Source organism: Hemiscyllium ocellatum, chromosome 2, assembly GCF_020745735.1.
Source record: "Hemiscyllium ocellatum isolate sHemOce1 chromosome 2, sHemOce1.pat.X.cur, whole genome shotgun sequence".
Taxonomy (NCBI): Eukaryota; Metazoa; Chordata; class Chondrichthyes; order Orectolobiformes; family Hemiscylliidae; genus Hemiscyllium; species Hemiscyllium ocellatum.
The window spans coordinates 89,519,414-89,539,497 of NC_083402.1; the positions used below are offsets into that span (position 1 = coordinate 89,519,414).

Here is a 20,084-nt window from a genome sequence, read left to right on the forward strand (position 1 = left end):
CCTGTGTTGTTCTGGTTTAATCATTCTGCACATTATTAACAGAAACGAAATTAGCCATAATCCTATTTTGACCTATTGTCTATTTGCCTTGCATGGACTAAGGCTCAAAATGGTTTTAACGTCGAAGAGTTTTTAACGTCTCTTCTGCTACCAAGGTTCAGGTTTTCACTAAGAACAGTGAATATGTCAACATTCATCATCAATACTCCTCTGAAATATGACAATCATTTGCAGTCCACAATAATGCAATTAAATGTAGAAATCGCTGTCAGCGATAGTACACATTTTCATAAGACGTTGAAGCCCCTGTGGACTGGAATCAAACAAAAGAAATTCTACCTTAATGCTAACGTTTTGTTGTAAAAGCCCTTTACAGAAACCTTGTTGGATGGTTAGCTTTTTAATGGGGTACTAACTTTAAAATTTTAATGATGAACACCTTAAGTCCTGAAAAATGTATTTTATATTTGTGGAACATCAAATTCATCATGATAATTTCCAGGTAATAAATGTACATTTTAAAAGTACATATTTTACCACACAGTAAAGACGTCTCAGAGATGAAGACCAGACTACTCTGGCCCCTATGTAACCAACAAACCTACCACCACACTGAAACACAGAACAATAGAGCACAAAACAGGCCCTTCAGCCCTTGATGTTATGCCGACCTGTGAACTAATCTAAGCCCATTTCCCTACATAATCTCATCATCCATGCGGTTATCCAAGGATTGTTTAAATCTCCCTAATGTGGCTGAGTTAACTACATTGGCAGGCAGGGCAATCCACACCCTTACCACTCTGAGTAAAGAACCTGCTTCTGACATCTGTCTTAAATCTATCACCCCTCAATTTGCCATGCCCCTTCGTAAAAGCTGATAGTATCATCCCTTCCTTCAGAGGTGAGATGGTTCAGATGAGGCGATGGAGAGTTACAGGTTAGCTAGGAAGGATTTAAAGAGAGAGAGTTTAAGAAGAGCAAGGAGAGGACACGAGCAGTCTTTAGCAGGTAGAATAAAGGAGCATCCTAAAGCTTTCTATAAGTATGTGAGGAAGAAAAGGATGACTATGGTAGGATTAGGGCCAGTCAACAACAGAAGTGGAAATTTGAGTGTGGACCCTGTGGAGATTAGAGAGGTGCTAAATGAATATTTCTCATCTGTTTTCACTCAGGAAAAGCAGGAGATTGTAGAGGAGAAGAATGAGATATGGGGTATTATATTAAAAAGGATTGAGGTTAGTAAGGTGTTATCAATTCTAGAAGGAGTGAAAGTAGACAAGTCCCCTGTGCCAGATGGGATTTATCTGAGGATTCTCTGGGAAGCTAGGGAGGAGATGTTGGTGCCTTTGGCCTTGATCTTTCAGTCATCATTGTCTAGAAGACTGGAGAATTGCAAATGTTGTGCCCCTGTTCAAGAAGGGGAGTAGAGATGACCCAGGTAATTATAAACCAGTGAGCCTTACGTCTATTGTAGGAAAAGTTTTGGAAAGAATTATAAGAAATAAGATTTATAATCATCTAGCAAGCAATAGTTTGATTTCAGATAGTCAACATGGTTTTGTCAAGGGTAGGTCATGTCCCATAAACCTCATTGAGTTTTTTGAGAAGGTGACCAATCATGTGGATGAGGGTAGGGCAGTTGACGTGGTGTACATGGATGTTAGCAAAGTCTTTGATAAGGTTCCACATGGTAGGCTATTGGAGAAAATGCAGAGGCATGGGATTGAGGATGATTTAACAGATTGGATTATAAACTGGCTTTCTGTAAGAAGGCAGCAAGTTGATGGAGTCCGGTTACTAGTGGTGTGCCCCAAGGATCTGTTTTGGGATCGTTGCTGTTTGTCTTTTTTATAAATGACTTGAATGCAGGCATAAGTGGATAGGTTAGTAAGTTTGCAGGTGACACTAAAGTCGGTGGATAGTGGACAGTGCGGAAAAATGTTGCAGGTTGCAGAGGGACTTGGATAAACTGCAAAATTGGGCTGAGAGGTGGCAAATGGCTGTAATATTTTTAAAAAAACAATCGTGAAATGAGTTAAAATCAGCCCAGATAAATGTGAGATGATTCACTTTGGAAAGAATACCAGGAAGGCAGAATACTGGGTCAATGGAAAGATTCTTGGTAGTGTGGATGTGCAGAGGGATCTGTGAAAGATCTGTGAAAGTTGCCACCCAGGGAGATAGTGCTTTTAAGAAGACATGTGGTGTGTTAGATTTTATCGGTAGAGGGATTGAGTTCTGGAGCCGTGATGTCATGCTGCAACTGTACAAAATGCTAGTGCAGCAGCACTTGGAATATTGTGTACAGTTCTGGTTGCCCCATTACAGGAAGGACGTGGAAGCATTGGAAGAAGTGCAGAGGAAATTTACCAGGATGTTGCCTGGTCTGGAGGGAAAGTCTTTAAGGAGGTCGTATGAGGCAGAATGTTTTTTTTTGAATGCTTAAAGATTTGTGCAATAGGTTACCAAGGATGTCTACTGAATTAAAAAATATATTAATATCAATTTGGTATGAAATCCCTGGAGCGTTGGAGGTTCAGAGGTGACCTTATAGAGATTTATAAATCATGAGGGGCATGGATAGGATAAATAGACAAGGTCTTTTCCCTGGAGTGGGTAAGTCCAAAACTAGAGTGAATAGGTTTAGGGTGAGAGGGGAAAGATTTAAAAGGGACCCAAGGGGCAACTTTTTCACGCAAAGGGTAGTGCATGCATGGAATGAGCTGCCAGAGGAAGTGATGGAGGTTGGTACAATTGCAACATTTAAAAGGCATCTGGTTGGGTATATGAATAGGAAGGGTTTAGAGGTATATGGGCCATGTGCTTGGAAAATAAGACTAGATTAATTTAGGATATCTGGTCAGCATGGACAAGTTGGACCGAAGGGTCTGTTTCCATGCTGTATATCTCTATGACTCTATGAGCAGGATGATCATTGAAATGGAATAAAAAGGATCTAAAGACTTAAAAATTCTTACATTTCTTACGAGACTAGGTATGACTTGAAAGAAAGAGTTTACAGCTTTACTTACAGGACAAAATTATTCCAAGTAAGATTTTCTCCCATTTTCCAAAATAAAAGTAAAGCCACCTAATCAATTTGCATATATAGAAAGTTATTTTCCTTGCCAAACCAGGCAAGTAAAATACTATAAGAAGCAAGATTGGTGTTAAGAATATCAAGTTATATATATGAATTTCAGGACAAAATGCACAACATACCATAACTGTAGGATATTGTTTTGGGATGAATTTAATTGGCGTTCCGAAAACTTTTCTTCCATTGATGAAAGCTTTCATGATAAAATTTGTCACTGGAATAACAAAGAGCAACCATCTATTTATTGGACAATATTTGTAATATGGAAAACTTTTCAAGAGGAGACAAAATGCAACTTACTCTTTCGAGATAATCCAGCTCCAAGATTGTGATTGAGGTCAAATGGATCTATTACAAACAAAATCTTTTGATTATATCTTTAGAACACTTAGTTCTGTTCATAATCAACGCAACCAAAATTTAGAAATCCAACACACATTTGGCAATATCAAAAAAATGTTCAAAGAAGAAAATATACTTGATCAAAATGAGGCATTGCTATGCAATCAAGGTCATGCAGACTGTTCATCTGTACAGAAGACAGCACAAACTTTAATCAACTGTACAGTCAAACAGTCTTCTGGGAGAGGTGGAGAGAGAGAAAAATCAAATGCCAAATTCTGGAAATAATTTAAAGAAAATTTCCTCTCCAACCCTCAAAGTTCCAGGATGCTGCCATACTTAAAATACTAATCACTGCTGGTCCATTTAGCTACTATAATTCAAGTTGTCTTCTACCTAAAGGAACAAATTCAGCTCCCTCTTAAAGGCCTTTAGTAAGTTAATATTCACTGCACATTCTAACTTCTTTTTATTAGTGTCAGACCTCCACTGAGAATTTAGTTCAAGTAACCTAAGCTACTGGAGTATAGCCTGAAACATTGGAATCATAACTCCCAGAAGCCTAAATTTAGGTAATGTAATAAGCTCCAGTTTCCCCAAGTCTGATGTAAATCCGGAGCCCTCTTCTGGGTCTCAACATCCACTACCATTTGAGAAGAAAAATGCACACAGTAATCAAGAGATAGTCATAAGTTTCTTATATTTAAAAAAAGTTGCACACAGTCAAAGGTAGTCACCTCTGAGGGAACAGTAATAAATGTGAAAAGGGACCATGTAGAGCTTCATGAGCTAAGTCTCTCCCCTGTGCCATCACCTTAAGTGTGCCACCCTATACTGAATAGTAACACAGCTAATTGACTTTAATCTGGTAATATCACTGTCACTATTGTCTGGACATCCAACACCACTTCCAGATCACTGAAATCAAGACAAGTTACTGAATGCAAGAACAGAGAAACACAAGCATCACTATGGCTCATACTGGATTTCAATGTCACTTTTCCATCCACTTTACATATTCGTAGATTCCTCGAAATCCATCTACCCCAGCTCTAAGTGATCTCAACAATGGAGCGCACACAATCCACTGGGGATAGAATTCCAAAGTTTCACAACTTTATAAGTGAAGTAATTTACCTTCATCTTAAACCCAAAGGTTTTGTTTTAGTATTCGCTCTTCAATGCTGCATGAGAGAAGGTATTAATAATAACTGCAATCACTTGGACTCTTCCCCTTCACATTTTGCTTAAGCAAATTATTGAACAACTGGGTAATTAAAATTCCCAATGCATGCACACAACTTCATTCTGTATTCATGAGGGTAAGGGCATTTACTATGTCCCCTCAATCCTGTCAGACACCACAGCGCACACCTTGTTAAATATCAGTTAAAATCAGATTGTATCATGTCAGTGACAATGAATCATCTTTGCAAGATTTACCTTCTATAACAATATATTTAGAAGTCCATTGCTTCTTAAAGGTTGTGAGAAGAGCCTTTCGCCTGATGCTGATAACATGTTCTTTAAAATCAAACTCCTCTGTGTAGAACCTGAGAAGCCCCAGCCACAACTCTCCTACAGATTCTTTATTTTTTCCATAGTCTGGCCACTTGTCTTTCTATAATAATTAATTTTGAAAAGACTGCATCAGTATTTGACAAAATAAAAGTTTATTTGAGGATGAGCTTAGCAAAAACTAAGAGGTTATTCCAGAATGAAAATTGACTGAGGTGAGGAAACTAAAAATTAGTTTAAAAAGAACCATGATTATTTAAGATAACTTACCAGTTCATCCAATTTATCAAAGTAATAGACATTCCAACCATCAATTAATTTTTCTGGCTTTTTCGTTTCACTGTATATCTGAAAATTAGTGACAGTTAAGTAATGTAATTCTACAAAACAAACTCATTTCTTGTACACACAGACTTGCACATGAACTGAGTCTTTAGCCTTTTATGGACACTAAAACTGATGGATCATTTACTTAATTTTGAAAATGCAAACTGTATTTATTACCTGTATTTTCAACTGTGTATAAAACATGTCTTATTTCAATCTACTATGCAATTCAATGCTATTCTGACATTTAAAAAAATGTCCAGAAAACTGAAATATTAGTGACTGTTTACTCTGAAAGAGCAAGGAATCTTTGAGGACAAAACTTTGAATTAGTAGATAAACTTAAACAACCATGTAATCTGAGGAAGACCTTTGTATATTCTTGCATACCTCTTGAAGGACAGGAATTACCGGTGGTTTCCTTTGTTGTAGGAAGTAAAGTGCCATTAAGGTATATGCATATGATGAAAGACTGCCTCTAGATGCATCTCCAATATCACAAACCTATTCAAAATGAAACAAATTTTTATTATCTGATATGTTTAGCATCAAGACATGACAAAGTATAGTTTGGCATGACAAACTCTCAGAAAATATACTAAGACAATTGTTCCAAAGTTCAAACTCATTTTTAAAACAGTATCAAGTTAAAATAGATTCACAGAATAAGGTTATACAATTAACTATCTCAAAGTTCCATCTCTAAAAACAGAGACACAAACATTAATCAATTCCGACATACAAGAATAAAAGCATAGTTACCTTAGCAAAAACCTTCATAGTATATCCTAAACATTTCACTCTGGGATCAATTGCTGCATAAGAGGCCAGAAGTCCAGTGTTATGCAACGCCTGCAGAAAGATCATTGATTCAACAAATCAAAGCTGTATATTTATGAAAAAAGCACTAAAGTAATTGTGCAATGTTGTTTGTAATATTTTTAAAAATACAATCGTGAAAGGATTTAAAATCAGAAATACACAGTCTTTTTACACTGTCTACGACAGATAATAAAGATCTGATGGAATAAAACGATTGGTCCCAGAACAAAATATTTAAAACAGTATATTTAAAACAAGTCTACTGAAAAGTGTCTGTTAATGTTGCATTTAATTAACACGTTGTCTTCCTTACCAGAGTGTTATACAAACTAATATCTCCCTCAAGGCCACTTCTTACATGGAAAAATTTAACAATTGGAACTTTCGCTGTTGTAATAGGCAGAATGCTCTTTAAGCCTAGGATTAGAGTTTAAATCGATGATTACAATTTCAAATTAGCAACCATCATTGTTACCAATTATGGTCAATATGAATAAAACAAAAGTAACATCAATTTCTAAAAACCTGCAAGTTTGGAATACAACAGGCCAATCAGCATGTGAAAAGTACACATTAATAATACGGGACAGGACTTTTATTGAGTTTGACACACTAAGGAAACCTGTGGATGCATATTCTTACAGGGGCGATGTGCATGGGGTAGCAGGGTTGTGTGGAGGGGGGTGAGTGTGGGGAGGGTGGACTGTGTACACGTGTGGAGGGTTGCGTTGTGTGTGTGTGCATGCGCAGAGTGATGTGTGTGTGCAAGTGTGTGGAGGGTGGTGTGTGTGTGTGTGTGTGTGTGTGTGTGGAGGGTTATGTGCGCGGAGGGTGCTCAGTGTGCGTGCGTGTGCATAGGGTGATGTGTGCACATGTGTGTAGAGGGTGGTGTGCATGCATGGAGGGTGGTGTGTGTGTGTGCACACATGTGACGGGGGAAAGTGGAGTGTGTGTGTGTGTGTGGAGGGTGCTATGTGCGTGCAAGTGTGTAGAGGGCGTGTGTAGGGAGGTGTGCGCATGTTGTAAAGGGTGGTGTGTCGCGTGTGGAGGGTGGTGTGAGTGTAGGGTGGTGCGTGCGGTGGGGTGAACGTGGAGGGAAGGGTGTGTGCATGTGCGCATGGAGATGTATGTGTGCATGCGTGGAGGGGTGTGTGTGTGTGTGTGTGTGTGTGTGTGTGTGTGTGTGTTTGTGTGTGTGTGTGTGTGTAAACACGTCTGTAAATTCCTGCATAGGGACGGTGGTGGTGAGGGGTAGGGGTTTTTTGTTGAGATACTGGATTAAAAACATTAACTCTGTTTCTTTCCACAGACACTGCTAGATCTGCAGACTTTATCTGTCGCAGATTTCCAACATCTGCAGCATTTTGCTTTTATTTGAGTGCTTTGTCCGAAATGTTTCATTTTTCAACACTAATCTCTTTTACATGGGTAAACAACGTCTTTTCTTTCTAAAGACTGTTTTATCTGATATTAATGAGGCTGTGAAATACCTGGATGTTTTCTGAGCACTCTTGCCAAATCCTCTATAATCTTGATGCAATTTAAACCCTGCAACAGAAGAGAAGAAAAATGTATACTTTCATCTGTATCAAGGATCGGTGCGAGGTCCACTACTTTCCATCATTTATTTAATGATTTGGATGTGAGCATTAAGAGGTAAAGTTAGTAAGATTACAGATGACACCAAAATTGGAGGTGTAGTGGACAGCGAAGAAGGTTACCTCAGATTACGACGGGATTTTGATCAGATGGGCCAATGGGCTGAGAAGTGGCAGATGGAGTTTAATTTTACATAAATGTAAGGTGTTGCATTTTGGGAAAGCAAATCTTAGCAGGACTTATACGCTTAATGGTAGGGTCCTCGGGAGTGTTACTGAACAAAGAGACCGTGGAGTGGAAGTTCATAGCTCCCTGAAAGTGGAATTGCAGGTAGATAGGATAGTGAAGAAGGTGTTTGGTATGATTTCCTTTATTGGTCAGAGTATTGAGTACAGGAGTTAGGAGATGATGTTGTGGCTGTATAGGACATTGGTAAGGCCACTTTTGGAGTAATGCGTGCAATTCTGGTCTCCTTCCTATCGGAAGAATGTTGTGAAACTAGAAAGGATGTTGCCAGGGTTGGAGGATTTGAGCTATAGGGAGAGGTTGAATAGGCTAGAGCTGTTTTCCCTGGAGCGTTGAAGGCTGACGGGTGAGCTTATAGAGATTTACAAAATCATGAGGGGCATGAATAGGATAAATAGACAAAGTCTCTTTCCTGGTGTGGGGAGTCCAGAACTAGAGGACATTGGTTTACAGTGAGAGGGGAAAGATATAAAAGAGACCCAAGGGGCAACTTTTTCATGTAGAGGGTGGTACATGTGTGGAATGAGCTGCCAGAGGACGTGGTAGAGGCTAGTACAATCACAACATTTAAAAGGTATCTGGATGGGTGTATGACCAAAAGCGTTTGGAGGGATATGGGTCGTGTGCTGGCAGGTGGGACTAGATTGGGCTGGGATATCTGGTCAGCATGGACGGGTTGGACCGAAAAATCTGTTTCCATGCTGTACATCCCTATGACCCTATGACTATCTGCTGTTTGCAGCTGAAGTCACATGTAAATCACTATGTTCAAAAGTAGTACTTTTTAAAAGAAACTGAATTCAACCAAAAATTAGAGGCAAACCAAATAGAGTAAGTGCAGCTCAGATTCTGGTCAGTGGATTTACGTAAGATAGCTAGCAGTTGCATGTGATTATAGGTAAGTGTAAATTAAGTAGAAAAGGAACAAAAAAGGCAACATGTTTTTAATGTACACTTGTACTTCGTGCAAATAACTTTTTTTTAATTCTGACTAACAAAAAGGGAAGAGAAGAAAAATATTGCAGTGGCAGAGATGAACGTTACTACAAAATGCATTAGTCATAGCCCATTAAAATCATGATGAGAGGGGTTTTGGTATTTAATCTTAGGAAGAACGTCCTGGGCTTTGTAGTCAGAGGCAAAGAAAGAGTGATTGCTGCTGCCTATAAAGAAAACTGTCCAAGGAATATTTCTGGAATAGGAACATCCGATATTACGCAGCAGCTTAAACATGGTAGCAAGTTAACCATATCATCGCTGCTGCAAATCTGAGACTTATCAGTTCCTCAGCAATTTCGAAGAACTCACAAATAGCTAACCTAACGCATTTAAAATCCTCCACTTTAATCTAAATATTCAAATAATAAAACAAATATATGACTACTTTACATTGAAAAAGCATTTTGTGGAGAAATTTGGCAATTCATAAACTTAGGTTTCATTTTTTCAGACCTTTAAGGCAGTTTGGCAGTAGTTATTAAGTTTATATGCTGTAAAAGTCCCAGATACAACTCGTTAAACAAGTGCAACCTGTATGTGTTGCCAATTTAACAGCAATACGAACAATGTCATAATGAAACAGTTCATGACTGCATGGGAGGCAAGGAGTCTCGAGGAACTCCTATTCTAAGGAGTCTGTAATCACTCAGTTTGCCCTGAATGCCCAAGTTCCTGTTTCACCTACAATTTTCAGGTTTTTCCATTGTTCTGGGAATATCCAAACGTCCAAGTTGCTGTCAGTCTCACTGACCTAATGATGGTAAACGCTGAAGGTTTCACGGTCAGTAAACAGCAGTCAGGAGCAATATTTCTTTCCTTCAGGATACATAGTTGAATATGATTACTCCCTAAGTATCACAAATTAATTTTGTGGAATAGTTTGAAAAAACTGAACCGTCAAAATGACATGTTGAAGTTTTCCAAATCAGATTAGATTGGGGGAGGAGAAGGTGTAGTGGTAATGTCATGGCACTAGTAACCCAGAGGCCTGGATGTCTGGATGAATTGAAAGCTACTCTCAGTAAAGGTGACTGTGAAAATTACATCCATTGTTGTAAAGACCTACATGGTTCACTAATGTCTTTTAGGGAAGGAAATCTGTCATCCAAATAGCTCCAAAACCAGAGCAATAAGGCTAACTTTTAATTGCCTGCTGAAATGGCCAAGTGAGCCACTCAGTTAAAGGGTAATTAGGGATGGCAATAAGTGCTGGTACTTCTGGGATGCCCAGGCTCATGAAGGAACAAAACAAAAGATGATAGGACAATTTTCAAATTTGAAGGTGAGTGGAGTAAAACACAACATTGATAGAACTTTTCACGAAGATATTGTGCACTCAGTACATGGTATCTAGTAAAAAGCAAACTTTGATAGGCATTTGGATAAGTTTCAATGGTAAGTCCTAAACATCAGTTCATAAACATACCTCTGCTGTTTCTTGATCTTCAAATGTCATACAGATATCAAGATCACTTTGTCTAAAACCAAACCCATTCTTGGAGGACCCAAACAAGCAGAGCTTTGCTTTAGCTGAAAAATAACACACTGCACTGAAATTTACAAATAATTTTCTTCAATTGAAAAACATGTTCTTGAACTCCATTCAAAGTACCACATATGGAATGTGAACTTTCTAATGCAGTTTTTATAATGATTTTAATAAAATAGCTCAAAATAGTTTGTATTATTAAAAGAAGATTTGAGTCTGTATTGCATGATTATTATGAATAAGAGAAATTAAGCAAATCTCTCTTCATAGAAACATACGAAGTGTAGGCATTAATAAAGTTCCTCTACTTTTCAACATTTATGACTCTATTTGGCTAAGATTTCGTAAGAAAATATGTCAAAAACAACTTTTATTAAAAATAGATACTTCTGTTTGATACTTCAGTAACAATATCAAAGTGGAACAGAACATTTCAACTAAAAGCATACATTCAAAACTCTCAATTGGGAATTTCAAGGTGTTATTCAAAAATACAGACTTCGATTTTTGGGAAGTTAGTATGAGCCAGTTTTCCCGGTCCTTTCCCCAGGCAATTCCTCATTCTACAAGTGCAAGTGCCAAGAAATGTAAGATACCTGGATTACAAAAGGCTCAGGTTAAAGAGAAACACGTTTGTAAGGCAGGAGTTGATGAAAGGAGGAGGCTTCTGACTTTCCCTCTTGTTTCTTTGTATGGGCTGGTGGGGGGGGGGGTGGCATGAGAATGAGTGAGAATGTGTGTGTGTGTGTGTGTGTGTGTGTGTGTGTGTGTGTGTGTGAGAGAGAGTGAGAGAGAGTGAGAGAGAGAGAGAGAGAGTGAGAGTGAGTGTGTGTGAGAGAGAGAGAGAGAGTGTGAGTGAGTGAGTGAGTGAATGAGACACACACACACACACACACACACACACACAGGCATGTTCAGGACCTGCTGCTTCCATAGCCAGCCTCCCATTCCTGTGGATTTCATGACACCAGGACAGGCCGTAGGTCGTACATCTGCGGCTAGGTTACTATATTTATCAAATATGTACCTCTCCCTGAATGATGCCTACTAATCAGGTCTCAATCTCTGAAGGCACAAAGACAGCTTATGGAACTGTGTTCACAATTTATTTCAATTTATGTGATATATCTAAACAGGTACAGGAAGAAAAATAATCAATCTCCATCTCTACAAACAATTGACATGTTTCATAAAATAAGTTTGGTTTATAATGCAATAATTCCTTCCAATATGTCAGTCATAACAACTTGTTCTCGATCTTATAATGCTGTCTAAATTGTAATTGCTCTACCACTGATATCAGTCCCTTCAGAGTGGGCCCCAAATTTTGAATCATACAATCCCTACAATGTGGAAGCAGGCCATTTGGCCCATCACGTCCACAATGACCTTCCAAAGAGCATCCCATCCAGATCCAGCTCTATCCAATCCCAGTGACCCTGCACCTACCACGGCCAATCTATGTGAACTTCACATCTCTAAATTCTATGGACAATTTAGTATGACCAATCCACCTAACCTGTCTGTCTTTGAATTATGGGAGGAAATGAAACACCTGGAGGAAACCCATGAAGACACAGAGAATGTGTAAACTCCAGACAGACAGAGGGCCAAGGCTAGAATCAAACCTGGGTCCCTGGCACAGTGAGGCAGCACTGCTAACCACTGAGCCACTTTGGAATTCCTCAGCTGCATTTTTGGACTCTGCTTCTCACTTTTTAAGATACATCTCTAGGGCCAAGCTCTCAGTTATTTAACCTATTATCTCCTTATGTGGGTAGGTGTCATACTGGTTTTGTAATGCTTGTGCAGTATCTTACGAAGTTTCATTACATCAAAAGCAGAAAATGCAAGCTGTTTTCGATAAACATTTTTCAGATATGTAGAAAAGCTGATTAGATCTTGCAATTTGATTTTTGTCAATTATGCATATGTTTAGTAAATTAATAACTAAAGGTGTAAAATAATATTTTTACCATCAAGTTCTTTCTTGATAAACGCTTCCAGTTTTATCAATATATGTTCACGTGCTTGAATTTCTAGAAGGTCTGGGGCAAAGTCATCTGAATTGGAAAGGGAAGATGTTTAGTTTCCATAATTGATTTGATATTCTGACAGAAAACTTTGAAAATTCAAACCTACCACTTCCTCTGACCCTCTCTCCTGTGTTGGTTCTATTCTATTTTTCCAATTTACCCATCACTGTTGCATCTGTTCTGATGATACCACGTTTCATACCAGAGCTTCTGATATATCTTCCCTTTTTATTAATTCGAGGATTCCTCTCCACTCTGGATGACAAGATGCTTGACAGCATATGCCTGCATTTGTGTTCTCACATCTTACCCTTCTTCCTAGAATCATGTTCTGTCCTCAACAGCCATTGTATTCAATTAATTATTCCTTTGCCATTTTCACCCTATTCACCATCAAACACAACTTTTCTTCTTGTCTACTTTCAGCATTCGAAACAGATTGTTTCATAAAAGAAAAGAGCAACAGTAGGCTGATTGGGTCCTCTAAAGCCCGCTCCATTTTCTCCATGGCACCCTTGTCCACACCACTCTCATTAGAAGTGATGGGCAAAGGCAGGATAATGCCATTAAGTGAAATGTTCAGAGATAGGCCAGGAATCACTGTGGCCAAATGGCCTCCTTCTTCAAAATTCCATGATCCTGCAATGTTGTACCATCATACTTTTGTAATTTAATCTCTTCTGCCTTGCACCCTATTATAGGCCTTCTCCCTTGTCCTTTCCTTCCCAAACCTCTTTTCCTTATTTCCGTACTTGCTTAAAACCTCTTACATCCCGAACTTTTGCCAGGTATTTCAAAAAGACATTGACAAGAACTATTAAGGCTAAATAGTATCAGCTTCCTCGAGCAGTAGAAGCAGAGGGACAAGTAAAATAACAATCTGTTGATGGAATGGCTCAACACTGTCCTGCTGCCAAGCAATTTTCCCAGCAGAAAGCAGTAGGTGGGCATGCATGGGAACTGTCTGCCCACTGCAGAAGCAGACAGTAGAAAGGCCCATATCAGCTTCAAGGACCCTGCAGCAGCTCAAGGTCCACTGGAAAAGGCAGTGCTGCAAGCAAAGAAGTCAATCCCTGTAACGACGAACAGGCCTCCATCCATTATCGATAAAGGGAATACCCTTTGTTAATCCCAAGGTCTCTGACCTGGCTCTCCCAGAGTCACTGCTGAGGTTTCAGAATTATAGGTCCTCTAAAAGGGCTGTAACATCAGAAGCTCAACCTTGTCCTTAAACAGGGGCTTTCTGTAAATAAAATGTCAAACTGGTAATGGCAAATGTGGGCTCTGAATCTGGGTCCTAGTCAGAGTCCTATAGCCTGCAATAAAATTCACATTATTAATTCTGTTTCTATATTCTCTTAGACTGCCAGATTAGCTGAGCCATTTCTAGCATTTCTGTTTATATTTTAGATTTTCAGCATGAGTAGTATTGTGCTTTTGTACATTACACAGTATTGTTTAGCACAGAAGGGGGCCATTTGGCCCATTGTGTCTGCACTGGTTCCATTATTTAGTACCAATCTCCTGCATTTTTAACATATCGATCCATTCCATTTCTACCAAATTAACATCCAATGCCCTCTTGAAAGCTTTGAATCTGGCTCTGCTGCATTTCTCCAGTGCATTTCATACCCTAACTACTGTGTGAAAAAGACTTTTCTCACATCACCTTGGAGTCATTTGCACATTGCTTCAGATTTTTGCCCTCTCATTCTTTTCCCTTTCGCAAATAGAAACAGTTTTTTCCCTACTTACACTACACAGCCATTCATGATTTTACCAGCCACTATCAGATCAATCTGATCAAAGAGGATTTCAGCAAAAGTAAAGCTAAGACAACTGTTGAATCTCAAACGAATATGCTTTGTGGTGGAGCAAATGCGGTTACGTGGTCATATTTATGTCAATTATAACATCAAGGTTCCAAATGATGTGACTGACTTTTTCAGTTGAGTGCTTCTATGTACTGTGTTATTGTATCAGAAGCCTTGTTACTCTGAGCTCCTGCGATTAATTATAAGTTAAGACGACTAGTATGTAAGAACACTATTCTGCTGCTTAAATGTATAACTTGACCATATTATGGTTAAATGCTATATTTTCATTAAGTTAGGCACTCAAGATATATTAGGGCATTCAAAGTGATACATAGTTGCATGGACTAGATAGAGAACAAATTAATTACAAATACAATCATAATGAAGACAGGTAATAGACAATTTTCATTTGTCCTCTAATTAAATTGTGATAATGTCACATAACTGCAAACAACAAAAATGGACACATAATATTTAATCTTAAACGTTTGGCTAAGTGCAGCCAAAAGCACGTTGCCTCTAAGGTATAAGGACATTGGCCTGAGGTGACCACAACTTGATTCATCCGCTAAACAATAGCAAAGCATTGCTAAAATACTACTTAGCAAAAGAAGATTTTAAGTCAGGCAGATTGTCTAGTGTCCACATTTAAAATGTTAATCTCTCCTCTTCAGAAGCTGACAGATCTCATGCATATTTCCAGAATTTTCTGTTTTGTTTCAAATCTACCAAAACGTGTTAATATGGCAAATTATATATTCAGTGTGTAAACCACTTCCTAAAGTTTGAACTCTTCCACATTTTCTCCTCTTTCCTCAGTATGATCTGGCACCTGTCTGTCCTAAACCAATGCTAATGTAACTGAAAATCCCTATATCCATTTATATAAGTATTCTGGCTTTCACTCCAGCCCTTTGCTTATTAATTTTTCACTATTTCTTTCCTATTGATCCCTCTGGAAATCTTTACATCTATCCCATTACCTTTCCTGTTCATTGTACACACTGTTGGCTAACTTCAAAAAGACTGTCCCATTTACCTCAGCCACCGCTGCCTTCTTCTTAGACCTACTGGACTGATATTTGCTCATTGTGATAACACTCTTTGTTGCATTTACCACCAGCTTATTCTCTCTCACAAACATGACCACAATGACTGCACTGACATAACACCTGACTGACACTCTGCTAACTGATCCCTTATTTATGCCGTCCTACCTTGACAAGTCATTCATCACCCACATGAACGAAAATACTGTATTGGTGATGTTCCCTTTAATCATAAATTCAGAACTCAATCTTCCCCTACTCCTATGGTTTCTCCAAATGCATCACTTAACAAATCAATTTCCTCTTTTTAAAAATGCTTATGATTTCCATCCCGCCACCCTGCTTCCCACACCCCCAGCTCCATCGAGACATGTGTCAATCCTTCAGCTTTGTACTGAATGACATCCTTTAAATCAGATAAGCCACTCTCCATTGAAGTCAATGCTTTGTATCTTGTCTAAAATGTTGCTATCCCCATATAAGTTTGCATACCCGTAAGAACAGTCACCACGTGGATCTTACCAACTACTACATTCTGTCTACTCCCTTGATCGCAGGCATGATTGTCCATGCCACACACCTGTATCTCTTGCATTCCACACCATAGTCAGAAGTCTACAGCACAAAAAAAACAACCACCCAACAATCTGATCTCATTTTCCAGCACTTGGCCAATAGTCTTGTATACTTTGGCATCACAAGTGCACATCTAGATGCTCTTTAAATATTATGACGTTTCTGCCTCTAATAGCCTTACAGGCACATTGGCTCCAGATTTCCATCAACCTCTGGGTGAAACTCTTTTCTTCACACTACCTTCATATCTCCTTACCCTTACAGCAAATCTGTGCCCCTTTGTCACTGATCTTTTCACAAAAAGGAATAGCTTCTTCCCATCGACTCTGTTTATGCCCCTCATAGCTGTATGCATATCAATCATATGCCCCTCAGCCTCCCCTGCTCCAGGACAATCAATCTCAGTTTCTCCAAATTCTCTTCAGAACTGAAACTCTCCAGACCAGTTAACATCCTGGTAAATCTCCTATGTCCCATCTCCAGTGCAATCACATCCCTCCTATAATATGGATTCAAGAACCACGCACAATACTCTGTGTAGCCTACCCAACATTTTATACGATTCCACCATCACCTCACAGATCTTAAACTCTATGCTGAACTAATAAAAGGTAAGTAACCCATATGCTTTCTCTAATACTTTGTCTACCTGTCCCACTGCCTTAAAGGCCAGTGGACATGCACATCAAGATTCCACAAACCTCCAGTGATTCCCACGATCCTATGAGAACCGCCCACAAACACTTCCCAGTTCCACTTTATTACATGTCCATTTTCAAAAAGATCTCCATCTTTTCTTCCTTGTATAGCTTTCACTTTCACTCCCTCAAATTTAAGGAACACAAACCTCAAATGTGCAAGGAGTTTGTGGCCTCCTTCTCCCTGCAGATTGAAACAGCCATGTAGCAGTCTATTTGACATTGAACTGAGATAAAATAGCAAGCGTAAATAAGTCTATGGGTCTGCCTAAAATGTAGGGAAAATAGACTTTAAAAAAACACAGGTTTGTGAGAAAGATATTGCAATAATCAAATTGGCAAAGATAGCTTTGAGAATGAGTAACCTGGAACAGTTTGTTAGAACAGTACAATGTGGAACCAATCAGGGATCGGGCTACTTTAGAAATAATATTGGGTAATGAGACAGGGTTAATTATGAGCTCATGGCAAAAAATTCTCTTAAGCATTATATAGTAATGAAATTCACATTCTGTTTAAGGGTGAGAAACTTGTATCTAAAACATGGGTCTTAAATTTAAATAAAAGCAGTTATAAGCTTCTGAAATGTACTGGGGAAAACAGATTAAAAGGTATGACAGCAAATAAGCAGTTGCAGATATTTAAGATCATGTTTAACAACTGTCAACATAGACACATTCCATTAAAAAATAAAGGTCCTATGACAAGATCGAACCATTCGTGCCTCCTAGATCATAGAAAAAAAAGCATACAGAACTCTGATGAAAGGTCACTGAACCTAAAAACGTTAACTCTTTTTCTCTCTCCATAAATGCTGCCAGACCTGCTGAGTTTCTCCAGCAATTCCAGTTTTTGTTTCATGATTAATTGTGCTCTAGTTTAAACAGTTTTCAACTCTATAAAAAGAGGAATATGACGTGAAACACATGACTTAAGACATTAAAATTAGGTATATTTACTTACAGAAACACTGGGCAGTAACCTGATCCAGGACATTCAGAAACCTTGGAGTCATTTGTGGTAATGGATCAAGATCAACTTTTTTGAAATCCTCTGGACAATCAGATTTTAAGTGTCCTTCTCGCTTACACAAGCTGCATACTACTATGGAAGCCTATATAAGAGAAGTGATGACTGTTTGTTTAAATAAAAAGTCATTAAGCACTGTACATTATTAAGGCAATCAAATATGCTGTTGCTGACTGCAATAACTTTAATCAAATTGTGAAAGTTTATGTAAGTATTTTCCTAAGCTTCAATTATCTGATCAAAATTCAAAAATATTCATGTAACGGCATTATTTTCAGAACAAAAATGGTATTACCTTTCCCTTTGTAAAAACAGCTCTACTGAATACATAAAACATATTGTCATCACTGCTCTGTGATTCATATACAGGTAAAGTTGTTCCAAATTCCTTATTTATTTCATTCCGAATTTCTTGATTACTCTGCACAGTTGTTTCACGTTCAGCAGTCTGTCTAACTAGCAGAGAAGTTACATGATCTCTGCATTTAATTGGCTTACATCCATTGGTGTTGAGCAATTCACCAATTACCCCATCTTCATCAGACTGATTATCTTTATCTTCCTCACTAGACTCAGTGTATATATTATCAATTTCTTCATCAGCTGTAAGACTGTCCAGGTGAATCCGTTGAGTGATATTCAGATCTGATTCATCATCCTCGTCCTCCTCCTCATCTTCCCCCTCTTCGTTTCTGCTCAGAGTCCCTTTGAGGTGTTGTTGCATTGCCTCTTTGGAGAAATTATGAAATTCATCTGCACTGTCAGAGCTTTCTCTAACTTCATTATTTAATTTTGTCTTCAACGGACTGGTGTGCTCCACACAAAAATCATCAATTTCCGTATTCCGAGGATTCAGAAAACTCTCAGAATCTGAAAGACTTTCAGAATAGACGTTCTCTCTATAACAATTTTTATGCTTCACAGGAATTTCATCTTCACTAGAAGTCTCATTTTCAGCCTCCGTAGATTGTTCGAATTTTCCTTCCTTTAATATTGTACCAGTCCTGGCTGCATCATCTTTTGGCTCTCCAAACGTATCAAACAGTTCCTCATCATTGTAACTTTCTAGAAGCTGACTGTGTTTATATTCACCATCCGGCTGATTTAGATCGTCCTCATACAACTCATAGCCAGTAATTCCAATCTTCTGTAAATCAGATATCAGTTCTTCCTCTGTGAAGCTCTCAGTCTCACACTCTTGTACAGTTTGTAAGTTGCCACAGGATTCTTTAGAAGGTAGATTTTCACCAACTTTATACATAGCATTATCATGCAACTGTGGGCATTCTTCATCAGAAACCGATGCTGAGAAAGCTGATGGCTGAGACTTTGAGGCAGAAATTTCAAGCAATTCTTGTTGATTTGCCACAACATTCAATGCCCCTTTAGAATAATTTTTCTCATTTTCATTGTCTTTTTTCTTCAACTTTGCTGGCTTATACTTGGGCAATGCAAAATACTTGTAAGTTGCTCTTAAACAATGAATGATGTAATCATATACCATTTGGCTATTAAGTGTTCGTGTAACATTTCTCTTTACAGAGTATGGATCTGAAGAAAAATGACATGATAATGACAGTCAGTCACTTAATTGTACAGCAAACAACATCTTATTCATTGAATTTTACAATTGGTCTATGGGTCAGCTCCATGGATGTTTTAGTAATTCAGAGCAAGAACATTTGTAACACCAATAAGCATTACTTTTTGTGGTACCAGAAATAATTGGAAGCAAAGCAAGTAAAATATTTTTTGCATATTAATACTGTATATACAAAAATGATGATGAAACAAATAGAGCAGTTGGCTCCATTCAAGTAATGAAATTATTATAGATCTTTCAATGGAAAGTGTGATCCTCTAAATCTTCATTATAGAATATCTAATCCTATACTAGGTATGGTCTCGATAGACTAAATATTTCGACAATTTTGTGTTATAAGCAATGTCAACCAATGTTGTGAATAGACTTTTTGTTGGGTGAATAGGAGACAAAATTCTCCATTTGAAGTCTTGTGTCACTACACTGCAAACTGGAAAATTAAGAGAGAGCCCACATATCTACACATCGTTCAATGGAACCACCAATATCAACTCTGATCAAATTTGAGAATCTTCACCAACTCCTATGGACCAGCTATACAAATGACAACACTGCAATGGCAGGACAGAGGCTTCATAAAAAGCAGTGCAACAACATACTGATCACAAGCCCACATAGGTACAGCAACTTCAACATTCTTGAAGTTTGATGCAACCTAACCTGCCGCAATATAACATTGCCACATCTACCATAGCAGCACCACAACTTGTCTTTATAGAAAAATGCAGGTGCCAAGACAAAAATGGAGCTATAATGAAAGATCACCAGAAGCTTTATTAAAAAGGTAAATGTGTAGGAATAGCTTAACAAATGTAGGTAATGGACAGGTGT

At 38.3% G+C, this 20,084-nt stretch overlaps 1 protein-coding gene across 4 annotated transcripts in view; it reads right to left on the bottom strand.

The window, feature by feature from the left end:
• The window catches only part of LOC132824029 (terminal uridylyltransferase 7-like), a 90,494-nt gene that overhangs the window by 27,509 nt on the left and 42,901 nt on the right, over window positions 1-20,084 (bottom strand). For all 4 annotated transcript variants that reach the window (XM_060838282.1, XM_060838291.1, XM_060838309.1 and 1 more), the window contains 12 exons: window positions 17,946-19,201; window positions 17,585-17,735; window positions 12,422-12,508; window positions 10,383-10,486; window positions 7,603-7,660; window positions 6,426-6,529; window positions 6,053-6,142; window positions 5,681-5,794; window positions 5,234-5,311; window positions 4,889-5,066; window positions 3,404-3,451; window positions 3,226-3,317 (listed from right to left, as the gene is read on the bottom strand). In XM_060838282.1, coding sequence (XP_060694265.1) covers window positions 3,226-3,317; window positions 3,404-3,451; window positions 4,889-5,066; window positions 5,234-5,311; window positions 5,681-5,794; window positions 6,053-6,142; window positions 6,426-6,529; window positions 7,603-7,660; window positions 10,383-10,486; window positions 12,422-12,508; window positions 17,585-17,735; window positions 17,946-19,201 — 2,360 coding nt within the window. The remainder of the gene's footprint in view (window positions 1-3,225; window positions 3,318-3,403; window positions 3,452-4,888; window positions 5,067-5,233; window positions 5,312-5,680; window positions 5,795-6,052; window positions 6,143-6,425; window positions 6,530-7,602; window positions 7,661-10,382; window positions 10,487-12,421; window positions 12,509-17,584; window positions 17,736-17,945; window positions 19,202-20,084) is intronic.